At 42.2% G+C, this 20,824-nt stretch overlaps 1 protein-coding gene across 2 annotated transcripts in view; it reads left to right on the plus strand.

The window, feature by feature from the left end:
* Positions 1-19,926, plus strand: part of KCNQ1 (potassium voltage-gated channel subfamily Q member 1) — a 337,878-nt gene extending 317,952 nt beyond the window's left edge. The window contains exon 16 of one of the 2 annotated variants that reach the window (XM_074543319.1): positions 10,739-19,926. In XM_074543319.1, the coding sequence (XP_074399420.1) occupies positions 10,739-10,942 (204 nt within the window). In that variant the 3' untranslated portion in view covers positions 10,943-19,926. The remainder of the gene's footprint in view (positions 1-10,738) is intronic. The other variant, XM_074543318.1, reaches the window with a different exon arrangement.
* Positions 19,927-20,824: the final 898 nt, after the last annotated feature.

Consider the following 20,824-nt stretch of genomic DNA (forward strand, 5'->3'; position numbering starts at 1 on the left):
TTCTCTTGAAAGAATCTTTTTAAAGATTTTTCTTTTGAAAACAAATTCATGACCACATCAAACAGAGATTCATGTTGCCGTTAGTTTAATTACCAGCAGCCCTCAGGGAAAACTCACTCAAAACTCACTGTTGTTGTAATTGCTTCTCTCCCTTTCTCTCCCCCACTCTTTTTACCTTTCCAGTTTTGATTGCTGCAGAAGTCATCATATGGTTACTCATTTTTAAGCTCATTTTAAGTAATAAGGGGTTTCTGCCCTTTTTGCCCATATAGAAACTATCAAATTATAAATAATTAGTAGAATCTGGATGCTGGAAAAGGAGCTGGCCAAAACAAACCACTTTTTTGAGATAACAGTTGAAGTTATCTTTGTTTTTAACTTTTTGAGCAAAAAGGCAGATAGTGATGTCCTCCCCAGCGTCATGCCATAAGATCAGATCCATAACATGTGGATCTATTCCAGCCATGAAAGCCACTGCACCTAGTCTGGCTTTTTAATCCCTTTGAAAAGCAGCATGGATGCCTCATTTGGGTGAAGTGCAAAGCATAACATAAGCAGTGCTGACCTAACACGACATGATACATGGCAGATTTGCTTTAAAAAGAGCGGCAGTCTCAAATCTGTTTTGAATTAGAAAAAGTGTTTGAGGGAAAGGAAGGAAAAAGGGAACCATTTCGTAGCAGGCGTCTGAAAAATAACAGTTTGGAGGAAGGAGGAAAAATTGTCAGGCAAAACCTTACAGTTAAAGCTGAAAAATGTATTTCTAACACAGGGGATTATGAGTGTATATCTTACTCTTTGTTTTTTTTTATATAAAATCTTGGCAACTTAAGTGCATACTATGATGGTCCAGAATGAGAACAGCTACTCAAAGGTGAAATTATCAGCAGTACTCTGGCAAGAGGCTATTAGTCATAGTCCCAGTATCATACAAGAGCCAGAGCCAAGGATTCAAGAAGCAAAACATTCCCCTTTGGAGAGAGGTCAAGATTAATCACTTTTGTTTTCTTTATTGAGGGGAGGGGGACAGTGGGGGTTGGGTTGATTTGGGGTTTATTTTGCTGGGGAGAGGAGTTTTGGACATATTTTTATGCCAGTTGGGTCTTGTACTCTACACTTTTTAACCCCAAAGTGCTGTAAATATGCCACTGTTCCACACGGAGAACGGGAATCTACAGCTTGGGGAAAGCTGTTGTCTGACAGCCAAACTCCTGACAAGGAAAATATGGAGTGATATTCAGAGGCTGTACTGCCACGGCTCAGCCAGCAGAAAGGGTCCTCCAGAGGCAAGAGCCATGGGGAGTTTTCTTCACATCTGTGGAGCTGAAGCATCTGAAATACAAGTGCCTGTTAGCCAAACAGAGAGCCTTTCTTTCCTCTGCAGATAGGTACCGGGGTGCTCAACCAGAGGGACCCCACGGAGAAACATTTTGCTGGACAAGAAGGGGATTGAGAATGAGAAACCAACCTGTTTTCCAACCCCCTGTCTCGATAATAAAAACCAGAAAAGTGCTGTGAGGCTTTCCTTGAGACTGGAAGATGTGCCCAGGACAGGGAGAGCATTTTTAAGTATTTTTTAGAGACACTTATCCAAGCTGATGTTAGGAATGTTTATTGTATCTGAAGGTGGGCCGCTGGCTGTGCTGCCTCAGTTTCCCCCACTTTGTGCTGGCACTAACAGGACTTACCTGCTGTGCTTTGGTGCACCCAAGTTCGCACAGTGCTGCAGATGCACTAAACATGGAATCATAGACCATCCTGAGTGGGAAGGGACCCACAAGGATCATCAAAGTCCAGCTCCTGGCCCTGCAGATGACCATCATTTATTCTAGAACACTATTCAAACTATTACACAGAGATAAGGGGCTTTTTCCCCTGGTTTCTTTGATCAATATTTCCTCTATATTTCTTGTTATCTCAAGCCTGTTTCCCATCCTCCATAAGGCTGGATTTCAATTTAGGCATAATTTGGGAAGCTGTTTATGATTATGGTGCTGGATGGATATCCAGCGATTTTTACAGATACGTTAACTTCTAATACTTCTGATATCATTGATTCACTTGTAAAGAAAAAATCCCTCCCTTCTTGCCAACTCATGTCTTATCTTCAAACAGAGAGGGAGGAAAGTTGTGTCTGGTCAGAGAGATACTGTTTCCTGAAGGTGGGGCTAAAGTTAATGAAGATAAGCTAATTCTTGAAAATATCAGAGTATTCAGTTAATAGGATGGGGGGATTTGATCGTCTTTGGCAGTTTCTGATGAAAGTTATATTTATAGACCCTCACCTTCACTTTCCTGGCTTCATGAAAGGAGGGAAAAATATTCCAAACTCCCTTGTTTATCTACTGATACACTGCTAATTTAGAGGAAAGGGTTAAAAAAAAATCTGACCTTTGTAATATTTTAGAAAAAAAAAATGCTGTATCCTGAGGCAGTGCTGGGCCAAAGACTCTAGATTTTGGATGCTGTTCTAACTTGAAAATTTCCATGTGTTTAAAGTCTCGTCTGATTTATCTAAAACAAGAGTCAACCACAAATTTTAATTGCTTGGCTATAGCCTTCTGGATGCCAGATAGATCTGTGAGCGTTGCACACATCTGGGCATGGACTGAGTGCGTGGAGGCCAGCCCGACAGGCCTGGGGAGTGGTGAGGCAGCAGATGGGTCTCATGGCCCAAGACTACCCCTAGAACTAAAGAAAGGCTCTCAGGAAAAGCTGATTTCCAACAGTTTGGTTGCTTTAAAGAAGCCAAATATTTTTGCAAGCTGTTAATAATGGCAACAAAAGCGCTGAACAGAGACCCCAGTTCTCTGCTCTCTTCTTCAGGGGCAGCTGTTTCCAGCCCTGCTTCTGACCATCTCCTGCAGCCACATCCATCATGGTTCTCATTCCTATCTTGACTTACTAGCATTTTAGGTCACCCCTTCCCAACATTTTTACCCTCAAGCCTTTCTGAATACTCTCCACTTCTAAAAGAATCATGGAATCATCGCAGAATGGCCTGGGTTGGAAGGACCTTAAGATCATCCAGTTCCAGCCCCCTGCCATGGGAATGCCTTGCACTAGACCAGGCTGCTCAGAGCCCCATGCAACTGCCCTCAAACACTTCTGGGGATGGGGCATCCATAACTTCTCTGTGCAGATTGTCCCAGTGCCTCACCAGCCTCACAGCAAAGAATTTCTTTCTTTACACCTGGCCTAAATTGCCCCTCTTCCACCTTGAACCAAAAAAAAAAAAAAAAAAAGCTAAAAGAAGTGCTGTTCCAAAATCTTTCGAGGTCTTACACTCCCTAACAGTCCATGACCAAATGCATTTCACTCTCCTGTAATTTAATTCTCCCAATTGCCAGCATCCTACCGACCTCTTTGTTAGAAGGAGTGGTTTGTATTCATCTTACCTTGCTTCTGTTAGTCAAGCAGCAAGTTATAGACAAATAATCTTATGAAGGTGACCTGTAAAAAACCAAACTAATTTGTTTGTAACCTTTGATTTCTACCTATTCCTCAAAAGTTTTAAAATCTCAAAGGAATTGCTCTCTTACATAAGCACAACATCTGTTGTTGGTGCTTGTTTCGTCATAGGGAAAAGTGGCAGTATCATAGAAGAGAGTTTTGATAACCTGCTGCTAATATTCTTTATTTGGTCTGCTGTATTTCATATTATATTATTTATTCCATCACATATTACTGAAGTGGCTTTTTCATATCAGTTTTTCAGTTTTTGACCCATCAGAGCATGTCTCTTACTGCCACTGGTTTCAAATATAATTCAGGGGAGACACCTAATCTGAAAAATGACATTATAGTTGTAACCTACCCTCTCCTAAGAATCATTAAAGAAATGGAGCTCAGTGAATAGTTAACCAGAGGTGTCATATTTCCAGAAACTTTGACGAAGCTTTTAGAAAAACATGCTTTTCTTTGAGAAAAAGAACACTGGGAAAAGAAAAATTATTCTCTGCAGTTTAGTTACTTGCTAATCAAAATTGCTTCCCCAATCCTAATAGAAAGAACAGATGCATAAATCAACCATGTAATTTCTCCCATTTCCTATAGCTTGAGCATTTGCTACCCTAGATCTTGTGCTGCACAACCAGAACAAAATTCTTTAAACAAACAAAAATTACTTTAAAGTGCTACAGGTATTACAGTCAGTAACCAAATGGCTATGGTGCTGTGTTGCTAGTTTAAGTCCCAAAGGAATTTTTAAAAACTGTGGTACAAAACTGAGTTTCTTTACAGTACATTGAAATTTACTGTAGAAGTCAAGCCCTTTGTAATAGTTCACTGATACCAAGATAACTTCTGGAGAATCAGAGCCAGCAACTGGTTTATAAATCCTGGTTGTTGCTGAGCTCTGATCCTGGCTCAGTGGCTCAACATTTTCTCCCCTGGGTCATCCCTCTCTGTTGAATGCACAGGCAGCACACCCTGACCAATGGTGAATTCTCAGCAGCTGTTCAAGGGCTCTTACTACAAAAAATAAGTGGTTTTTTACGCTTTTGAGCAGTGTAAGATAAATATTTTCCTATAAAAATACACAGCAAGACGAGAGCAGCAACAGTCTCAGTTTATTGAAAAAACAGAACCCATTTTTAATATCTCAAAGCAGAGATTGTCACTGATAGCTTTAGGCAATAGAGCTGATTTTAGAACTCAGGGTGTAGCAAGTGCCTTTCTTTCCAAAGATGCTATTTTTCCTGAAATATACCCGTTTTATTTGTCAGTTAAGACAGTGGTTACAGTGTTCATATAATGTTTTCATTGACTCAAAAGAGACTTGTTCATGTAACCCTCAAAACCTGTCAATTTTGTTCCTCAGAAGCTCAGCCCTCCTGTTTTCTGAGCAATGATCAGTCTTACAGTAGAGTGTTTTTTTCACTGGCTCCACTTCCTCTATCCTTCCCCTGGACGCCACACACATATTTTCTTCTTTGGCCAACTCTCAAGAGAAAGTACAGACAGTCTGGAGAGCAAATCTCCCTTCATGCAGATTGCATTCTCCTTTAAACACCTCAGGGGCAGGAATATAACCTCCAGCAAAACTGCTGCCTCATCTCAGGCAACAAAACAAACACATCAAAGATGGAAGTTCTGATAGGGGGTTTTTCAAGAATCTGGGGTTTTGGGCATTGCAAGTGGAAGGGAGGCACATTCCATGATTTTTGAAGAATCATGCACCTGAAGAAAGAAACGTTCTTTAATAATACTGAAACCATTGGTCCTGCCACTATAATAGAGAAATCTTTAAAATCATTTCTCTGTGAGGATTCCCATACCTATCCCTGAGCTCCTCTACAAAACCTCTTCTAACATCGTTCCTGTTCCTGTCCTCTGAGCATAAACTTTTATGCTCTGGGATAAAGTATTGACTTTTAGAAATGCTGATACCGACATGTGAGAGGACTTAGCAAGAAGAGGAGCCAGGGGAGTTTCTCTCTGAAGCTTCCTCAAGTATTCTGAAGAACTTAAATAGGAAGAATTCCACCAAAGACAACTGTGATTTATAACCACGTTTTCTTCCAGAACAGTCTCAGTGTTAAGTACCACTGAATACTGATACATTCCTTCATAACATTGCCATTAACAGGTATCATAAGTTCTGGAATATTTTTTGCCTTTCATCTTCTTTCCAGCTGAGTCATTGGTGTGCCTGGTGATTATTTTGTTGGCAGAAAGGATCTTTTTGTGTGTTTTTGTGAAAAATAAAGCTACCTTATTACTGAGTATGGTACTGAACAGCAGACACATTAGAGATTTGATACAACATGGAGAGATGCTCAAAGAAAACATCATTTTTTATTCCCCTAGAAGTTTGCTGCACTGCAGAACAATAGGGTCCTCCTTAGAAAGAGGCCACTAAAAGTGCTGAATACATGAAGGTCTCCCCAATCTTCTTTGGCTGTTTTGAAAAAGTACCTTAAAGAATTAGTTCTCTTTGAGCCAAAAAGCTGCACCCACAGGAATGAATGTTACTTAAGTCAAGGCAGCAGACTTGGGAGTTTAATGTTGTAAAAGCAGCTGAAATCTTCCTTTACCACATTTTCATTCAGCCAAGTGTTGCTTGCATCCTGGTTTTCCTCTTTTCCTTTAGCAGCTTCATGCTTGGCTCTCTTTACTGGGAACAAGGACAGCCCCCCTGAACCCACTGAGTGAGCAATGAGCTGATAAGAATTCTCTTCATTATGGACAAAAAAATCTGTTTAATCAGTGAACCATGTTAAGAACATAGGTAGTTATAAAAAAGCATTCTGTTCAAAGGGACTGTGATTTTTACCCTTAATATTTACTTTTAAAATCTCTGAGGCTGAGAATGACAAGCAGATGACACAGCTTTAAATAACAGTATTAATCAACCTTGATCTCTGCAGGTTATGGAGCAATACTTGGAATAACCTATTAATAATTTGTGGTCTTTGTGGCTGAAATTATGCCAAACTCAAAATTTTGTCCTTCAGCTTCTCAGCTCTGTAATTGTGTCTGTCATTGCCTTTTCCTGGTAAATTCCTATAATTAGTTTTGGGAGTAGGTCTCCAAAGTGCTACCCTTTAGTTCTCCATTACACGGGAGCTTAAAAGAGACCCTTCTGTCCCTGGAGCTGTCCCTGGAGCCAAGCAGGCTTCTGTGTTTTGTTTTGGTTTGGTCATTTTGTTTTTAAAAGCAAGGAAATAAATTCTTTGCTACATACTATGTTCCAGATCATACCATGAACTTTTTCTGAAAGCTTAAAATTACAAAGTGTTCCAAGTCAATATAGTGTGAAGATTTGTGAATTTGAATAGATAAAAAATAATAGACAATTTTAATTGGAAATTATTTTGCTCTTTCAGCAAGAACAGTCTCTATCTTGTTCAGTAGCACCTCCTGGAATGCCTTTGATCCCTTTGCAAATATTATTACCTTTGTAAATGCATGTCACTAAGGCTATGAGAATTGGGATTGTTCAGCCTGAAAAAGAAAGGCTTTGGAGTGACCTACTTGTGGCCTTCCACTGCACCTGAAGGGAGCCTACAGGAGAGATGGAGAGAGGCTATTATAACTGCATGTTTTAACTTTTCCTCATGATGTGACATTTAAGATCTGTGTGCTAACCTTTCAGCTTCATGAGGAACTATTTGGTTTTGGGTTGTTTTTTTTTCTCAGTGCACTGCATGGATGGGATTTCATTCATTTCTAAGAGATAGATTCAAAATTGTTTAAATCTTCTCTCCATCTGTGCTCAATCTATGATCCTTGGGGTTTTACTTTTTTTTTTAACTTGGAGGATGGAAAGATTTTGTATTCATACAATATTTCAGTCAGACTTAGGAATAACTGTGGTGTGTAATTTCTGAAGGTTCAAACACTGCTTCCTCTTCCCAACAACTGTGAAATACAAAGGAAATTATTTTGCATATAAAGAATCTGATCATCCAAACATCATGCTTCTAATGAAACATAAATCAGCTACAAAGAGCTTACTTAGTTTTTCCTAAAGGAAACAAATCAGTCTGAGTTATTTTTCTATGTAATTAACAATGTTTGCTGTCTTAAGAAGAGAGATCAGAGTTGTTCAAAGCGGTTAAGATTAGAGCAACATCAGCAGTTTTTCTGTTTGCTTTACTTTTATTCCTTCTGGCATCAGAGCTAATTTCTAATCAAGTAAATGTGTTTGAAAGTATGATTCAGGGGGGATGATACATTTCTCCATGCTAACTGCCTAAAGCTGGCTTAATAAAAAGGATATTGCACACAATGACATTTTTCTAGTGGGTATAATTATCTCTGCAGCAAGCAAGTGAATGATGTATTTCAGGATGTGTGTTTAGATGATGACAGGCAGATTGGGCATGTTAATAAGCCAGGCTGTTCACCAGCAAGCCTCTTTTTCTGGTACATCAGAGGCCTGTGATGACAGTAGAAGCTGCCTTCTGGTGGCTCTTACTTCTCCTTTTAAAATACCTCAAAGTATCTACTTTAAGCAGATACTCCTTTGGCAGAATTAAAAATGGGGGCCCACTGTTGCCTTGTTTGCCAATGTCATCTTTTCTGATAGAGCCCTGAGAAGCAGAAGATCCGTGTACAGAAATCCAGACTCTTGTAACATCCGAAGAACATATTACTATTTGGGATTGGTGATTCAGTCCAAGGTTGGTACAGAGCCCACTGAAGCCAATGGGAGTCTGTGCTTGCCAAAATCTATCACTGAGTCCGGCATGTCTTGGAGCAAGCCTTTCAGGGGCACTGAACCCCCTGGGAAACGGAAAGCAAAACTGATTAAACAACTAAACACAAACAGCTTTCTGGACCTCCCTCCACAAAATCTATGTGGCTTTAGAGCCCTACCCCAAAGAGCAGGAACATGCACGACAAAGGTCTTTACTTTTAATCTCATCTGGCTCAGCTCAATAGCAATTAGCTCCTGCCTCTGCTTCTGTGGGCCTCCTGCACTCCACAGCTGCAGCAGCCAGGCCTTGTTGCCTAGAAGAAATTAGACAATTATCTCTGGGAATTTATTTCCCAGCAAGAATATTCACTTCTCACTTCTCCCCAGTACTTCATCACCAAGATGCACAGCTGTTGAAGGACTGTCCAGATCTCAGTCCAACCTACTGTCATGTTCAATAGTTCATCACTGCAAGAGTTTCATGAATGCACGTTTTCCAGATATATCTCCAGCCTGTGTTCCCTCTGGTAATCCCTGCCTGGAATCACAAATTAAGACACATATGCATATAAAAATCCCCCAGTTCATTTAGAATGGTTAGCAAAAGGACATGTCTTGTAGAAGGAAAAGTTGTCTTTTGCATTCTGAAGATAGCTGTTTGTGTGGAGGCTTTCACTGCAGTCCTTCCAGAAGAGTTGTCTCAGAAAACAAACAATACCTGGGCCGTGGGGGATGCAGGAATGAGGTATTTTTGTAGGTTTCACTACCACTGATTTGTGCTGTGACACTTGGAGCATCACAAGTTTGCCATCAGTAATGGGCACCATTTGGGCAAAATGTATCTTTTTTTTTTAAGGGAGGAAATAAGCAGTGATGAAATGAGAACCTGATGATATGCTCAGTTTTCCGTCTGTGTTTCCTTCTAGAAATCTTGAACTTATCTGTTCTTCAGCTTCCTCATTTCATAGAATCTCATCTTTCAACAGCCATTTCCATCCAGAATTACTAGTGTTTCATGTACCATCTAGGGTGCTTTGCCTAATGTTTTCAAAACCAGCTGCAAAGTATAAATCTCTGGCACCTCATATTTTTAAATCACTGTATCTGCTTCCCTACCAGTTGTACAAAGTGTTTGAAAAAACCCAGCATTTTCTCTATGGTGGAAAAACATTTTAGTCTCTGCTGAAATCCTCCAGGTTTGTTGATGTTCTGCTCAGCCTTACTGTCTTTTACTATCCTGTGTGATATTTGGATGACAGCCAGGCACATATAAATTGCTCCCACTCATGCTCTCTCTGGCAGTTTTATGTGCCTTCCACTACTTTCTAGCAGATATTTTAGGCAACAATTTATTCCTATCACAGGTTTTTTTTTCCTGTTTGCTTTCTTTTCCCTTTCTAAAAAGTACTACATCTCTTTGCCTAGAATTTACTCAGTGTTTTGGGATCCCTGTGGATCAATGGGTCAGAGACTGCAATGACAAAATCAAGGCTTTCTTACTATGCTTGAAGAAGCAATTAGGAGGCATAAGGCAGAGTCTTACTGCCGAATTTCAATGCTTTTACCACGCCAAGGGTCAGAGAGTGGGCAGGACTTTGAAGCTTGAAGTGCCTATCTTGCCCTTGGGATATTTTGCTCAGTGAAGAGAGGAGACTCCCAATGCCAGATAAAAGGGGTGACACTCCTAGAAACACCTAATTCTCAATTTTCCTCTGAGTACCACAAATGCATGCCAAAAAACATCCATAACCTAACCTCTCTTAGGTATCAGCTTTTTAATTATATTTTCTCCTAAACATTAGAAGAAATGCCAGAAAAAAGGAGGTGGGGGGAGAAGAGAAATTAAATAATTTAAGGAGCCTCTGTCTAAAGAAGAAAATGAGCATTATGGATACAGGCTGAACCTGGAGTCCCTCAGTCAAGAAATTAATTTTCAGCCATCTTAGAATTCTTGGTTTCTGACTTGCTGGGGATCATGTCATTTCAGATGGCAGTCCTAGGAAATGCTGTATCACTGGGTTTTGAGAGCATAAAACTGACTCACGTCCCACTCCCAGCTGCTATTCACTCATGGCAGCAAAAACACCGATGGGCATTTTGTGGCCCGAGTTGTTAATTGAACCCAAATGTAGCAAAGAGCATCACTCAGTCCCAGCTTAAGAGTTGATTAGATCCCTGCAAGTCAAGCAGCTATTTACTAGAGCATATTGGTATTATGAGGGCATAGAACCATGCTACAAGTCTATCATTTAACAAAAAAAAAATATGGACAAATGCTAACCATAAAAATCCCACAGAACTTCAATTCTGGGACTTAGTTCTCTATTCCAGCAGATTGTCTTTAAAATCCCATTTGTCATGTGTTCAGCCAGATATAAAGTAAGTGTCAAAGCATACACCAGAGGTGAGTATTAGCAAGCTTGTCCCCATCCAACCCCGACCTATTGTATTAAATTTCTAATGATCTCTGTGAATCTGTGATGTCTTCACAGAGGTTGCTGTGATCCTAATTAATATTACACGTATCCTACCTTGTTTGTTGCAATTTTCTTGCACGCTGCTCCTAAAGAACTCTGCCCTTTGCCTTTGTAGGTGACACAAATGGACCAGAAGCTGAACCTCATCACGGACATGCTGCATCATCTGGTCTCCCGTCAGCAGGGGGATCAGGGCAACAACAGATCATCTCAGAGAGGCAACAGCAGCGTCAGTTCCGAGCTTTTCCTCCCCAACAACACCCTGCCCACCTACGAGCAGCTGACAGTACCGGCAGGGAACGAGGATGACATCTCCTGATGTGGTGCAAGCCTGGGTTGGGTTGTTCCTACTTTTCTCCTCGGAACACGACTGAGTGTTGAGAACCAGGGGGAAATTAAGTTCATCAGCCAACCAAGAAATCGTGCAACTGCTGTATCCACACCACTAGTCTCAAACATGCTGAAGTTACCCACAGTAGCCAAAGGATTGCCAAGCTGTCTTCCACCAGGCAAAACTTCTGGAAGCTCCACGTTGATTTTCCTCCTGAACAAATGATCACAACTTATTTCTCAAAAAGACCAAAATGATGTAAAACAGGCAAAATGGCAAGGATTTAGAGCTCCTGTAATAATAATAATAATAGTAATAATAATATTCTAATAATACTTGAACTTAGAAGGAAAAAAAATGCATTCTGTTTATGAATCTGCAGATAGCAATTTATTTCTATTACTAAGGTTTTTAAAACAAACTAGGATAACTTATGTTGTTTTTATTGTATAAACATACACTAACATTCTAGACAATAACAAACCACATACTGAATGATTTTCTTTTTCTGTTTTATTTTAGTGTTACTACATAAACAGTTATCAGATAATGACCAGATTTTTAAAATCTGTTTTTCTTCAGGGAGGAACTAATCCTTAATCTGGAACAATACTATTTATAGTGGAAAGTGCTATAGATTTTCTAATATATCAGTTTTTCATGGGGAGACAATAAAGTATTATATAGCAAAAAAATTCTGCTTTCTAGAAAATTGTTGCCAAAGAATTTATATGTAAATAGAAAACACAGCGGTCTGAATGTACTTGTCCTGAGCATTTTAAAAGGAAGGCTTTCTGCTTCTTAAATCTACTGGTTTTCAGCTTACAGATGCCAAGAATAATACAAGAGGCTGAAGTGGCTGGACTTCATTGGTCAAGTGTTTGAGCTGGCCACTCACAGAACATCCATAATCCCTGCAGGAATCAAGGCTTCAGTTCAGGAAAACATCTCTAATCCACAAAGCACATATGGCAATTTTAATGTTTTCTTGAATAACGCCTTGAGAAAGTAAACCCCCTTCAAGAGTGGGTTGGTATTGGCAAGTGCCAGCTCTTTATCTAGAGATTTGAGGGCCTCAGCTGTGACCCATGGGGCTGGACCACGCTGCCCCAGGATGACTGCAATGAAACCAACAGTGTTGGCTCAGTGGGAGCTCTCACACACACAAGGTGAGCAGGAGTTGGGCTTTGATTACCAAGGCTGAAATTACCGAGCCCTTGCAGAGACTCAGCACCTGAATTGTGTCAGTCTTTAAAGCTGACAGCCTCAGGAAAAGCTCTTTAGTCCAGCTTGGTGGTAGTGGTACCTCAGACTACTGGGGAAATGAGATGCAGACAGGTGTATCAGCTCTTGCACTTTGAGCATCCTGCACATCCAGTGCTCCCTGTCCCCCTCACTGCACAGCCTGTGCCCCACAGTGCTCTCCCTCTCCTGGGGATGCCCTAAAGCCTCACACCTTGGCACAGCAGTTTATTTACCAGTATTTGACCAATACTACCAATCTGAAATACTGATGCATAATGAATTAGATCACAGGGAGCCTCCTCATAGGGAACTCTCACATTCTGGGCTTTCTTTCCAACATTTCATCTCTTTGACTTGGACTGCAGAGAAAGTCCTATATTAAATATCCTGTATTTAACTTTCCAGATTCTGTTACAGTTATCCAGCCTCTCTGTTGTACAGTAGGTAAATGTTAAGAGTGTAGAAATTTACAGGCATAAAGAAGAATTGTATCAGGGCATTATGTTTTCATGGAAATCAAAATTATTCTCATGATTTTGAACATTTTTAAATGAGATTCACTATGTAATTTCAGGTTATCAATCAGCCTGTTAATTTCCTAATAAAATACAGGACAAGAGTGCCATGTCTTTTGGTTATTCTAAAATCCAGACACTTGATATACACAAGAAAGCAGATGGCTTTTCTTCTCCTTTCTCTCTTAGCCCACTGTTCAGTGTAAATATACTTTATTTGCAATGCATGACTGTAAGGCTTCTGCTGATTCTTCACTAGAGAAATAAAAGAAAATCTGGACTTTATCAGCTGGGATGACTGGAGAGAAAGGTGTCTCACATAGCCCTGGCTGAAAGCAGACAGGTCTGTGCATTTCTAGGGGCATTGTTTCAAACAGAAAATGCTTCCATTCCTGCCTGTTTGTTCCCAAGACCATACCTCCATTCTCTGTTTGACACCTAATCTTGGTGATAGCAGCATGGCACTGCAAACACTTAATGCAAAACATGATGTCCCTTTCTTGTCAGTTGTCTATAACCATCTGAAGGTCTCCATTGGAACCAGATTCATTGGAATCAGCAGATTTTACAGGTTTTTGAGGCTGGTGGCCAGTTGTGAGGTCTGTGATTCCTCACCTGAGTCCAGCTGATCCTTCCAGAAAGTACAAAGCTCTGAGATCTACTTCTTCAAAACTTACAATCCACCTAAGGAAAAGAAGATGATCCCTTTTCCCTGTTGAAGAGGGATTTATAAAATGAACCATCCAAATTTGCCATGCAGCTGCCTGGAGCCAGCCATCCACAAGGGCTCACCAGAGATGGATCTGACATCTCTGCTTGGAGGACTGCCTGGAGTTATCTGCCCTGCTGGGGCTTCATATCTGAGTGGCTTCTCCTGGAAGCAGGTGCCTCAGCATCTTCCTTGCACAGAGAACAGCAGCAGTGGGAAGATGAGCTGAGCAGCCCAACACTGGAGCAGCCTGAAGTAGCCAGCATGCAGTGAGTATGTGTTTCTGCTAAAACCTTTCCTACTGGTGTCTCCTGTTTGGCCAAACTGTCCAGAGTGGGGGTTTTTAAAATGTTTGTAAGTATCTTGAAAGGGAGCAAAAGACACTCTAAGGTAGGCCAAACCTTGACTTTATAACAATCTGCCCCGTTTTTGTGAGCTGTGTTAATGAATAAAATGCATCTGAAGCTGCAAAAGAAGCATCTTTCTTGGAGCAGCTCAGTAGCAGTTTGCATTTCCAGACTGGTGTAAGTTAAGCCTAGACCCTGATCCCTGATGAAAAAAACAAAAAATAGTCATCTAAAAAATGTGATCTGGCTTAGCTTTCCCAGCCTACCAGGGGGAAGCCAGATGGATGCCAGATCTGGATGGTAGGAAGCCAAGGAATAGAGGAGGAGGCAAAACACAGGGCTGCCCAGCTGACGATGGTGATGAAAGCCTGCCCTGCCTCAGCCTGCAGCAGAGGCAGATGATGTGCAAGTTTGCAAAAAAGAAGATCCATGGGAGGTGGAGAGAATTTGTGCAAGGGAGGAGTTTCAGTCCGTGAGCAAAATCTGGGCTCCTGGTGAGGGGACTGTGTTGGGATTCAAAAGACAGAAGCACTGCCTGGCATCAGCATTAATCTGCAGTGTGACCTCAGGGCGAGTCATTTCACCTGCCTGGCCACATCTGCTGCCCCCTCTCCTGCACTCAGCCCACAAATTCCTCGGGAAGGGAGGGCCCCTTTCTGTGTGTTTGCTCAGTGCCTACACAAAGGGACCTGCCCTCTGGGGACTGGAGGTACCACTCTCAGATAAATAATTACCCACCCTGGAGTCCTACTACAGGCAAACCCTTAATTATTCCGAGCCCAAGGAGCTCCAGTTGGAAGTGCCTGCTGCCAAACCAACAGTTGGATTTAGATTCCCTTCCTCATAGTATCTTACAAAAGGAGATCAGGAGCCTGGCTATCACTCATTTTCACCCTTCTGCTTTAAAGCAGGTTCATTTCAAATAACACAATAGGCCACTGCTGTGCTCAAATACTAGCTAAGGCGGAAATTTTTGGATGTCAGTGGATTGAAGAGGCATTTTACTACAGCAAATTAAGGTTTGTTGTTGCTAGCAGATACTTCTGGGCTGATTTAGCACCCATCAGTTCTGAGGAAGTTGGAAATATTCCAGGCTGGTGAGCTTTAAAGGTCTGGGCAAAAAACAAGCTGCTTTTTTGAAAAATGAAAAAGTAAAACACAGGAAGATCTTCTTTTCAGGGAGTTTAAATGAGAAAAGGTTAAAATAGTTTTAAGCTAATCTTCATGTACCCTGCTGAGATTGGTTTTACTGCTGGGATGGTGGTTTGGGAAGAGGAAAAGCATTGAGAAGAAAAGGAAAAAGATTGAAGGTGCAATGCAGCTCCCATGAAAATGTTCTTGTGCATTTGATTTATGTTGGCTTGGAGTTGGGTGTTGCCTGCAAGGGGACTGCTCAGTCCATGCAGGTCAGTGTAAGCCTTTGGAAGTTGAAAATGTGCACTAAAGATGCCTTTCCATGGCTTTCAGTGGAAGCTGGGCTCAGCTCTGTAGGCAGCATTCCTTTCTTCATGGTCACAGAGCCACAGAACCATGTGAATTCACAAGTTTCTGCTTCCTATTCCTATTTTCAAGTTACTGGTTTCTAATATTCCTGCATGCCACTTGTGTTTTCAAGCCAAAATGATTAGAGGTATTTCCTTCTACTTCAGTGGTGTGAGTCCTACTGCACACACACAACACAGAGCAGCCTGTAAAATGCTCTCCAGTTTCAATTAAAGTAGCTTCTGGAATGTTTTGCATCTTGGGTGCCCTGAGCAGCAGCAGCAGCTGTGAGGAAGGCAGCAGGTGGTTGTGCCAGTACAATGTGGAGGTGACACTTAGCTACATCCCAGGATGTAGCTGTGGAATTGCCACAAAGTGTTGAGTTCAGGTTGAAACTAGCAAGAATTTCTGTGAACACTGGATTTTTTTGGTCTTGTCTGTGGTCTGACTTTGATGTCTAAGAAGTGTGAATTTCAGCCAAAGCTTTTCTTTTGTGGTTGCAGGTTTGCTTTCTGTACTGTTCCCCTGATGCCCAGCAAGATGTGCTTTCCTGTTCAGCCTTTCGTCGGTGAGGATGTTGACAACACCAGGACCCTCTGTCTTCAGTGCCTATTTTCACAAAACTTAGGAGAATTTATTTTTTTTCTAGACCTCTGTCCTTCTGTCAAGTTGAATTGAACGAGGCCAACAGGTTCAAAAGTTATTAGGGGGAGGCAAAACAAACACAGCATGAGTGCATTAACCATGTTTTCACAGGAACTGGGCTGAAAGTCCTCTCTCTCCCTGCCCAAACAGAGGGGTCTGGAAGAAATGTAACCCTCACTTTGGAGTAGAAGACGCTTTTACTTCCTGAGGTGAGGAGGAGACATGCAGGAGATGTGTTCTAGGGTTTTATTTGCTCCTGCAAGGCTTGATGCACCTTGCCTTTGGATCAGCTATTGAAAGATGCTGGAAAATAGCTTTTTCCTCACATTGCTTCCAATGACAGTGGCTTAAAACATCAAAATGCTCGGTGCTGCAGCAAAGAACATGCAGGTGCTGGACAGGCACATTATGAACCATGCCCATGTGTGTTACTGTAACACAGCACGGTGTCCAAAGAGAGATTGTCTGCATCCATGCTGGCAGGGGAGCCCTGCTGGGGAAGGGCTGGCCCGAAGGAGTGGCATTGTCCAAGTTCACATCGCTCCCGCATGAGCTGGCAACTGCTGCCTCTGGGAGAGACTTCCCAGGGATCTGACATGAGGCATTGTGCTCTCTGCCTGTGCATTTGCACCTAAGAAGAGCTGATCTATAAAGCCTGTCTTGAAACCATCTTGGAGCTAAGTTTGCTTCAGAGCTGGCGTTGCTCTGGCAGGCTGCCCAGGGATTTAGGCTCGGTTAATCCAAGCTTGGCTCTCCATGGCAGACACCCATGGAACAAAGGGAATAAAGCTTCCACGACCCCGTCGAGTTGCTGGTCAGTCTCTCAGCCAGGTGCAGAAAGTAGGCTAGGCAGCCCTTAGTGAACTGTCTTGGATCAGAGAGGGCCAAATTCCCAGCAGGGGTGTGCAGACAAATCCATAGAGATTTTCTTGCCATAATTTCCCAAGTCTGGGAGCCTCGCACACCGAGCCCCCTGTGCCTGTGCCTTTCAACAATCTTTAAAGCCAGCTGTGCTGAAATTCATCACTGCTGCTTTCTGCGCAAGCAATCTTACAGAGAAATAAAAAACAAGAAGGCAAGGAGGAAAATAAATTCAGTTTTCACTTCTGCTATATGTTACATCCTCAGGATTATATTGATTATTGATTTTTAAACATCAGTATGTTAGAGTTGATACAGGTAGTACCAATGCTGTAAGAATGATAATCATGTGTGAAGGATTAGGGTTACAAACAGTTTGTGAGACATTATCATTTCTTGTTTAAACATTGCCTAATAATTTGGCAGTCCTAATGGTCATGTAATTAGATTTTTAACTGGGCTGTCTATACATAGAACCTACATGTAAATGTGATTCAGGTTCTACTCCTTTTACATCTTTGGCTCTTATCCTTCTTGTAAATTTACTTTTATTACATCCCTTTTCCTAATTACATCCCTTTTCCTAGTTCCTTCTGTTGACTGAAACACTGTCTACAGGTTTGATTGGCAGAGGGATTCATGCACTTCAGATCACTTTTGGGAACAATCAGGTAAGAGTTACCCCCGTGAGGACTGGTCACAACTGCACCAGGGAGTCTTCTGCAAGCCACAATGTCTTTTTAATCACAATTTGTCTTGTAAACCTTGAATGACAGAAGATCCTGCTGAATCCCTCCTCTGCCTGTGCTGCAGGAGCTGCAGACCCACAGCCACCACCACGTGTGCTCACTTGCAGCCATTATGGAGCAGATTTGAAATAGTGCCTTTGCTTAAATGTTTGCAAATGTTTCCCTGTTATTTCAGTTGGCAATCAAGCCAGCACTTTATTTTCCATTTATTTTCTCTCCTGTGCTGAGAAGTGGGAGAATGCTCTGCAGCTGCAAGACAGAAGCCAGAAGCAGGGGAGCAGATAGGTGCACCAAAAGACAGGTCTTGTCATTAAGCAAAATCTAGGGCCCCAAGCACACACATTTCAGTCCCTGTTTCTTGCAGCCTGAGCATCACTTTTACTGCCCTGACTTGATCTTCTTGCACCTAAGTGCTTTCATGCACCTTTGAGGTACCCTGAAGTTTCCTGAATCTTAATTTCCATCTGGTTCTCCCTCTTCCACAACTGGAGTCAGGTCTCGGTCCAAAGCCAGCAGGAGGCAGGAGGGCTTTTGGCTGGCTCGGGTGGTGCTGGGGCTGAGCCCCGGGATGTGTGCTGGTGCCTGCCCCTCTCAGGCACGTTAGTCACTCTCCTTGGCACCAAACCAGCCCGTGATTAGCATTTCCTTCCTGCGCCAGTCCTTCATGCCGCCGCTCCAGCCCTGACTTTTTGTTTTCCTCCTTCCCCCCTTCCCAGCCAAAGGGGAGAACAATTCCTGGAAAAGAAAAATGCTCTTTCCCCTGCATTGCCGAAACCTTTGCAGGGAGCTCTGGGGAGGAGAGAGTAGACTTTGGAGAACATATGGCTAAAAGCATTTGGGGGTTTTCAGATGGTAAATGACCGATGAGGTCTCAAAGGGGTTTTATTTATAAATGATAGACTCCTGAGAGAGAAATAATTGCTGCTCTCCCAGGCGTAAAAAAGCAATTCACCTGACATAAAACCCAGGGATAAAATTAGCTAAATGAAAGCAAGATATGGCAACTGTATTAAGCCGCTTTTTTTTCACTCTCTCCCTTCCCTGCTGAATGGTGAATCATTTTAATTTTGTTTTCCCCTCCTTTCTTGGAAGGAGAAGAAAACAACAAAAAAAAGCCAACGCCAAAGCAGTGCCTTGGGTCTGAAAGAACAGATGGTGCCCTGGGCGGCCCTCGGGAGCGCTCGGCGGCGTGCATTCCTCCACTCCAGCACTCAGATAACTGAGTTATACAGCACACGACCATCTGGTGTATGACACATCTTGTGTCCCCCGGACAATGCCCCAGCAAACCTCTTCAGGGGAGAGGTTAGTTTCTAGGGTAACAGCAGCATGTGCAGCTCCAGGCCTTATTGAGATTCAGGGCTCCTCACTTGTCCCTATTCTTCTCCTCCCTATTGTTGTCACTTGAGCTTTTGCTGCTTGGTTACACCGAGACTGACAATATCCATCAGTATTTTGTCCCCAGCCCAGAAACCATTGTCTCCAAATTTTGTTTCATTATTTATGTTTTCAATATCCAATGGTTGACTGAAGCATCTGCTGTAGAGTGATAAGGCAAGTGCCTATTGAGGAGAGCTGTGCTGCTGCCTGACAACGATGGTTTGAATTATTTAGGTTGTGGTTGGACAAGCATTTGCAAAAGGCAGGGTATCCGTGAAGCACTGAGGTGACTTTATTTATTTCTCTGTTTCAGGTTTTTTTTAGGTGCTCACATCTTTTAATGCAGACCCCAAAAAAGCTTAAAGCCTCTGTAAAGAAAGTAACTCTGTTTATTGACTGGAGGTCTCTGGATGTTTCTTTGTGGGAAACTATTTGGGATTGAAAAAAAAAAAGAGGGGTTTACCTTCCTTTTCATTTTCTGTGGGGTTTGTTTTGAAGTGACTGTGGAGTTTGAGTGCTCATTTTCTCCTCTTATTTAAAGAGCCAGGGTCTGCCTTGTAACCATAACCAAGCACTATGCACAGTGCTCTAAAATTCCACTTCAGAAGGCTAAACTTAATCAAAAAAAAGAAGTAAGTCAGTGTTTTCTCCACCAATAAAAGACATGCGCCCCACTGAATCATTTACTCCGTTACAGAACAATTATATCAGCAGTGTTACCTTCCTCATGTATCTGTAATTGTCACAGACAGCCAAAATCCCCCCAAGTTAGAGTGAAATAGAGTGAAAATACCTGTCCAAAGATGTAAAACATCAAGCATGAGTTCTAAGCATTAAAAACCCACAACTAAGAAGTACAATTGATGCCTAAGCAAAATTCCCTTAACTGCAGGCCTCAGTCAAGGTATGAGTAGCTTAAAAAAACTGCATTGTATGTCGGGTTCGGGTCAAGTATTGGAGAACCAGAAATAACAGTTAAGAGACGTTCTGTATATGTGTATGAAATAATAATAACTATATATATTGATATTGTGATAAATTTGCCATAACATGAAGTCTGATACATTATTTTCACACATTTATAAATGGAGTTTTTTCTTTCAAAGTAACATTTGTAAAATACAGATATATGACCTTAAAGGCAATTTTTTAATCATTTGCCTAAAATGTTTCAGAGCTACTATGAGGAAAAGAGTAAAAGAATTTTGGGGTTTTCCCCTCATGAAACAACATCTTTTTTGTAGACTGGTGGCAGGAAATAACAGTGAGATGCAACCCTGAGCCTGGTTTTAAATATTCTAATGAAATTCAGTTTTGAGTTGCAGCACGTTCTGCCCCTGACCTGCTCGTGAGGTGTGCCATGGTGAGTGCTTTTGCTTCATCACATGCTTGAGTTGGCACCTGATCATAAAACAGAGAGCACATGAGGGTGCCTGTGCAAGAGGAGGAGGAGCTGATCCTGGGCAAGCCTGGCTTAGCCGTGTTTTGCTTGGCAGATTTCAGCAGTGAGGAGGAGGGGACACAGTTCCTATTTTCCTGTTTAAGTGTTGAAAGTTGTCAGCAATTTGCTCCATCTGAGCCTCTGCATTGCCTCTGTAGGTACAAAACCTTCAACTTGGGCAACAGAGCAGGGCCAGCTGGGGAGGTGCAGGAGAAGCACCTGGGCTTCAGGTGTTTGTGAGTGCTCAGGGAAGGTGCAAACACCCAGATCTGCCACATGGACTGCAATGGGGCTCAGCTGTGCAGCCTTTCTCCACTTCTCAGAGCCCTCCTACCTCCATTCCCCCAGCTGCAGGGATGGGCTCTGCAGCCCTGGGCTGCCTCAGCATCTCTCCAGCTCCAGAGCTTGAGGAGAGCTGGGAGGGAACCAGAGCAGGCCGTCCCCTCTGCACAAGGTGCTCTGGCTCCATGCAGCACCAGGTGAGGAGTTTCCTTAG

This window comes from Zonotrichia albicollis, chromosome 6, assembly GCF_047830755.1.
Source record: "Zonotrichia albicollis isolate bZonAlb1 chromosome 6, bZonAlb1.hap1, whole genome shotgun sequence".
NCBI classification, from domain to species: Eukaryota; Metazoa; Chordata; class Aves; order Passeriformes; family Passerellidae; genus Zonotrichia; species Zonotrichia albicollis.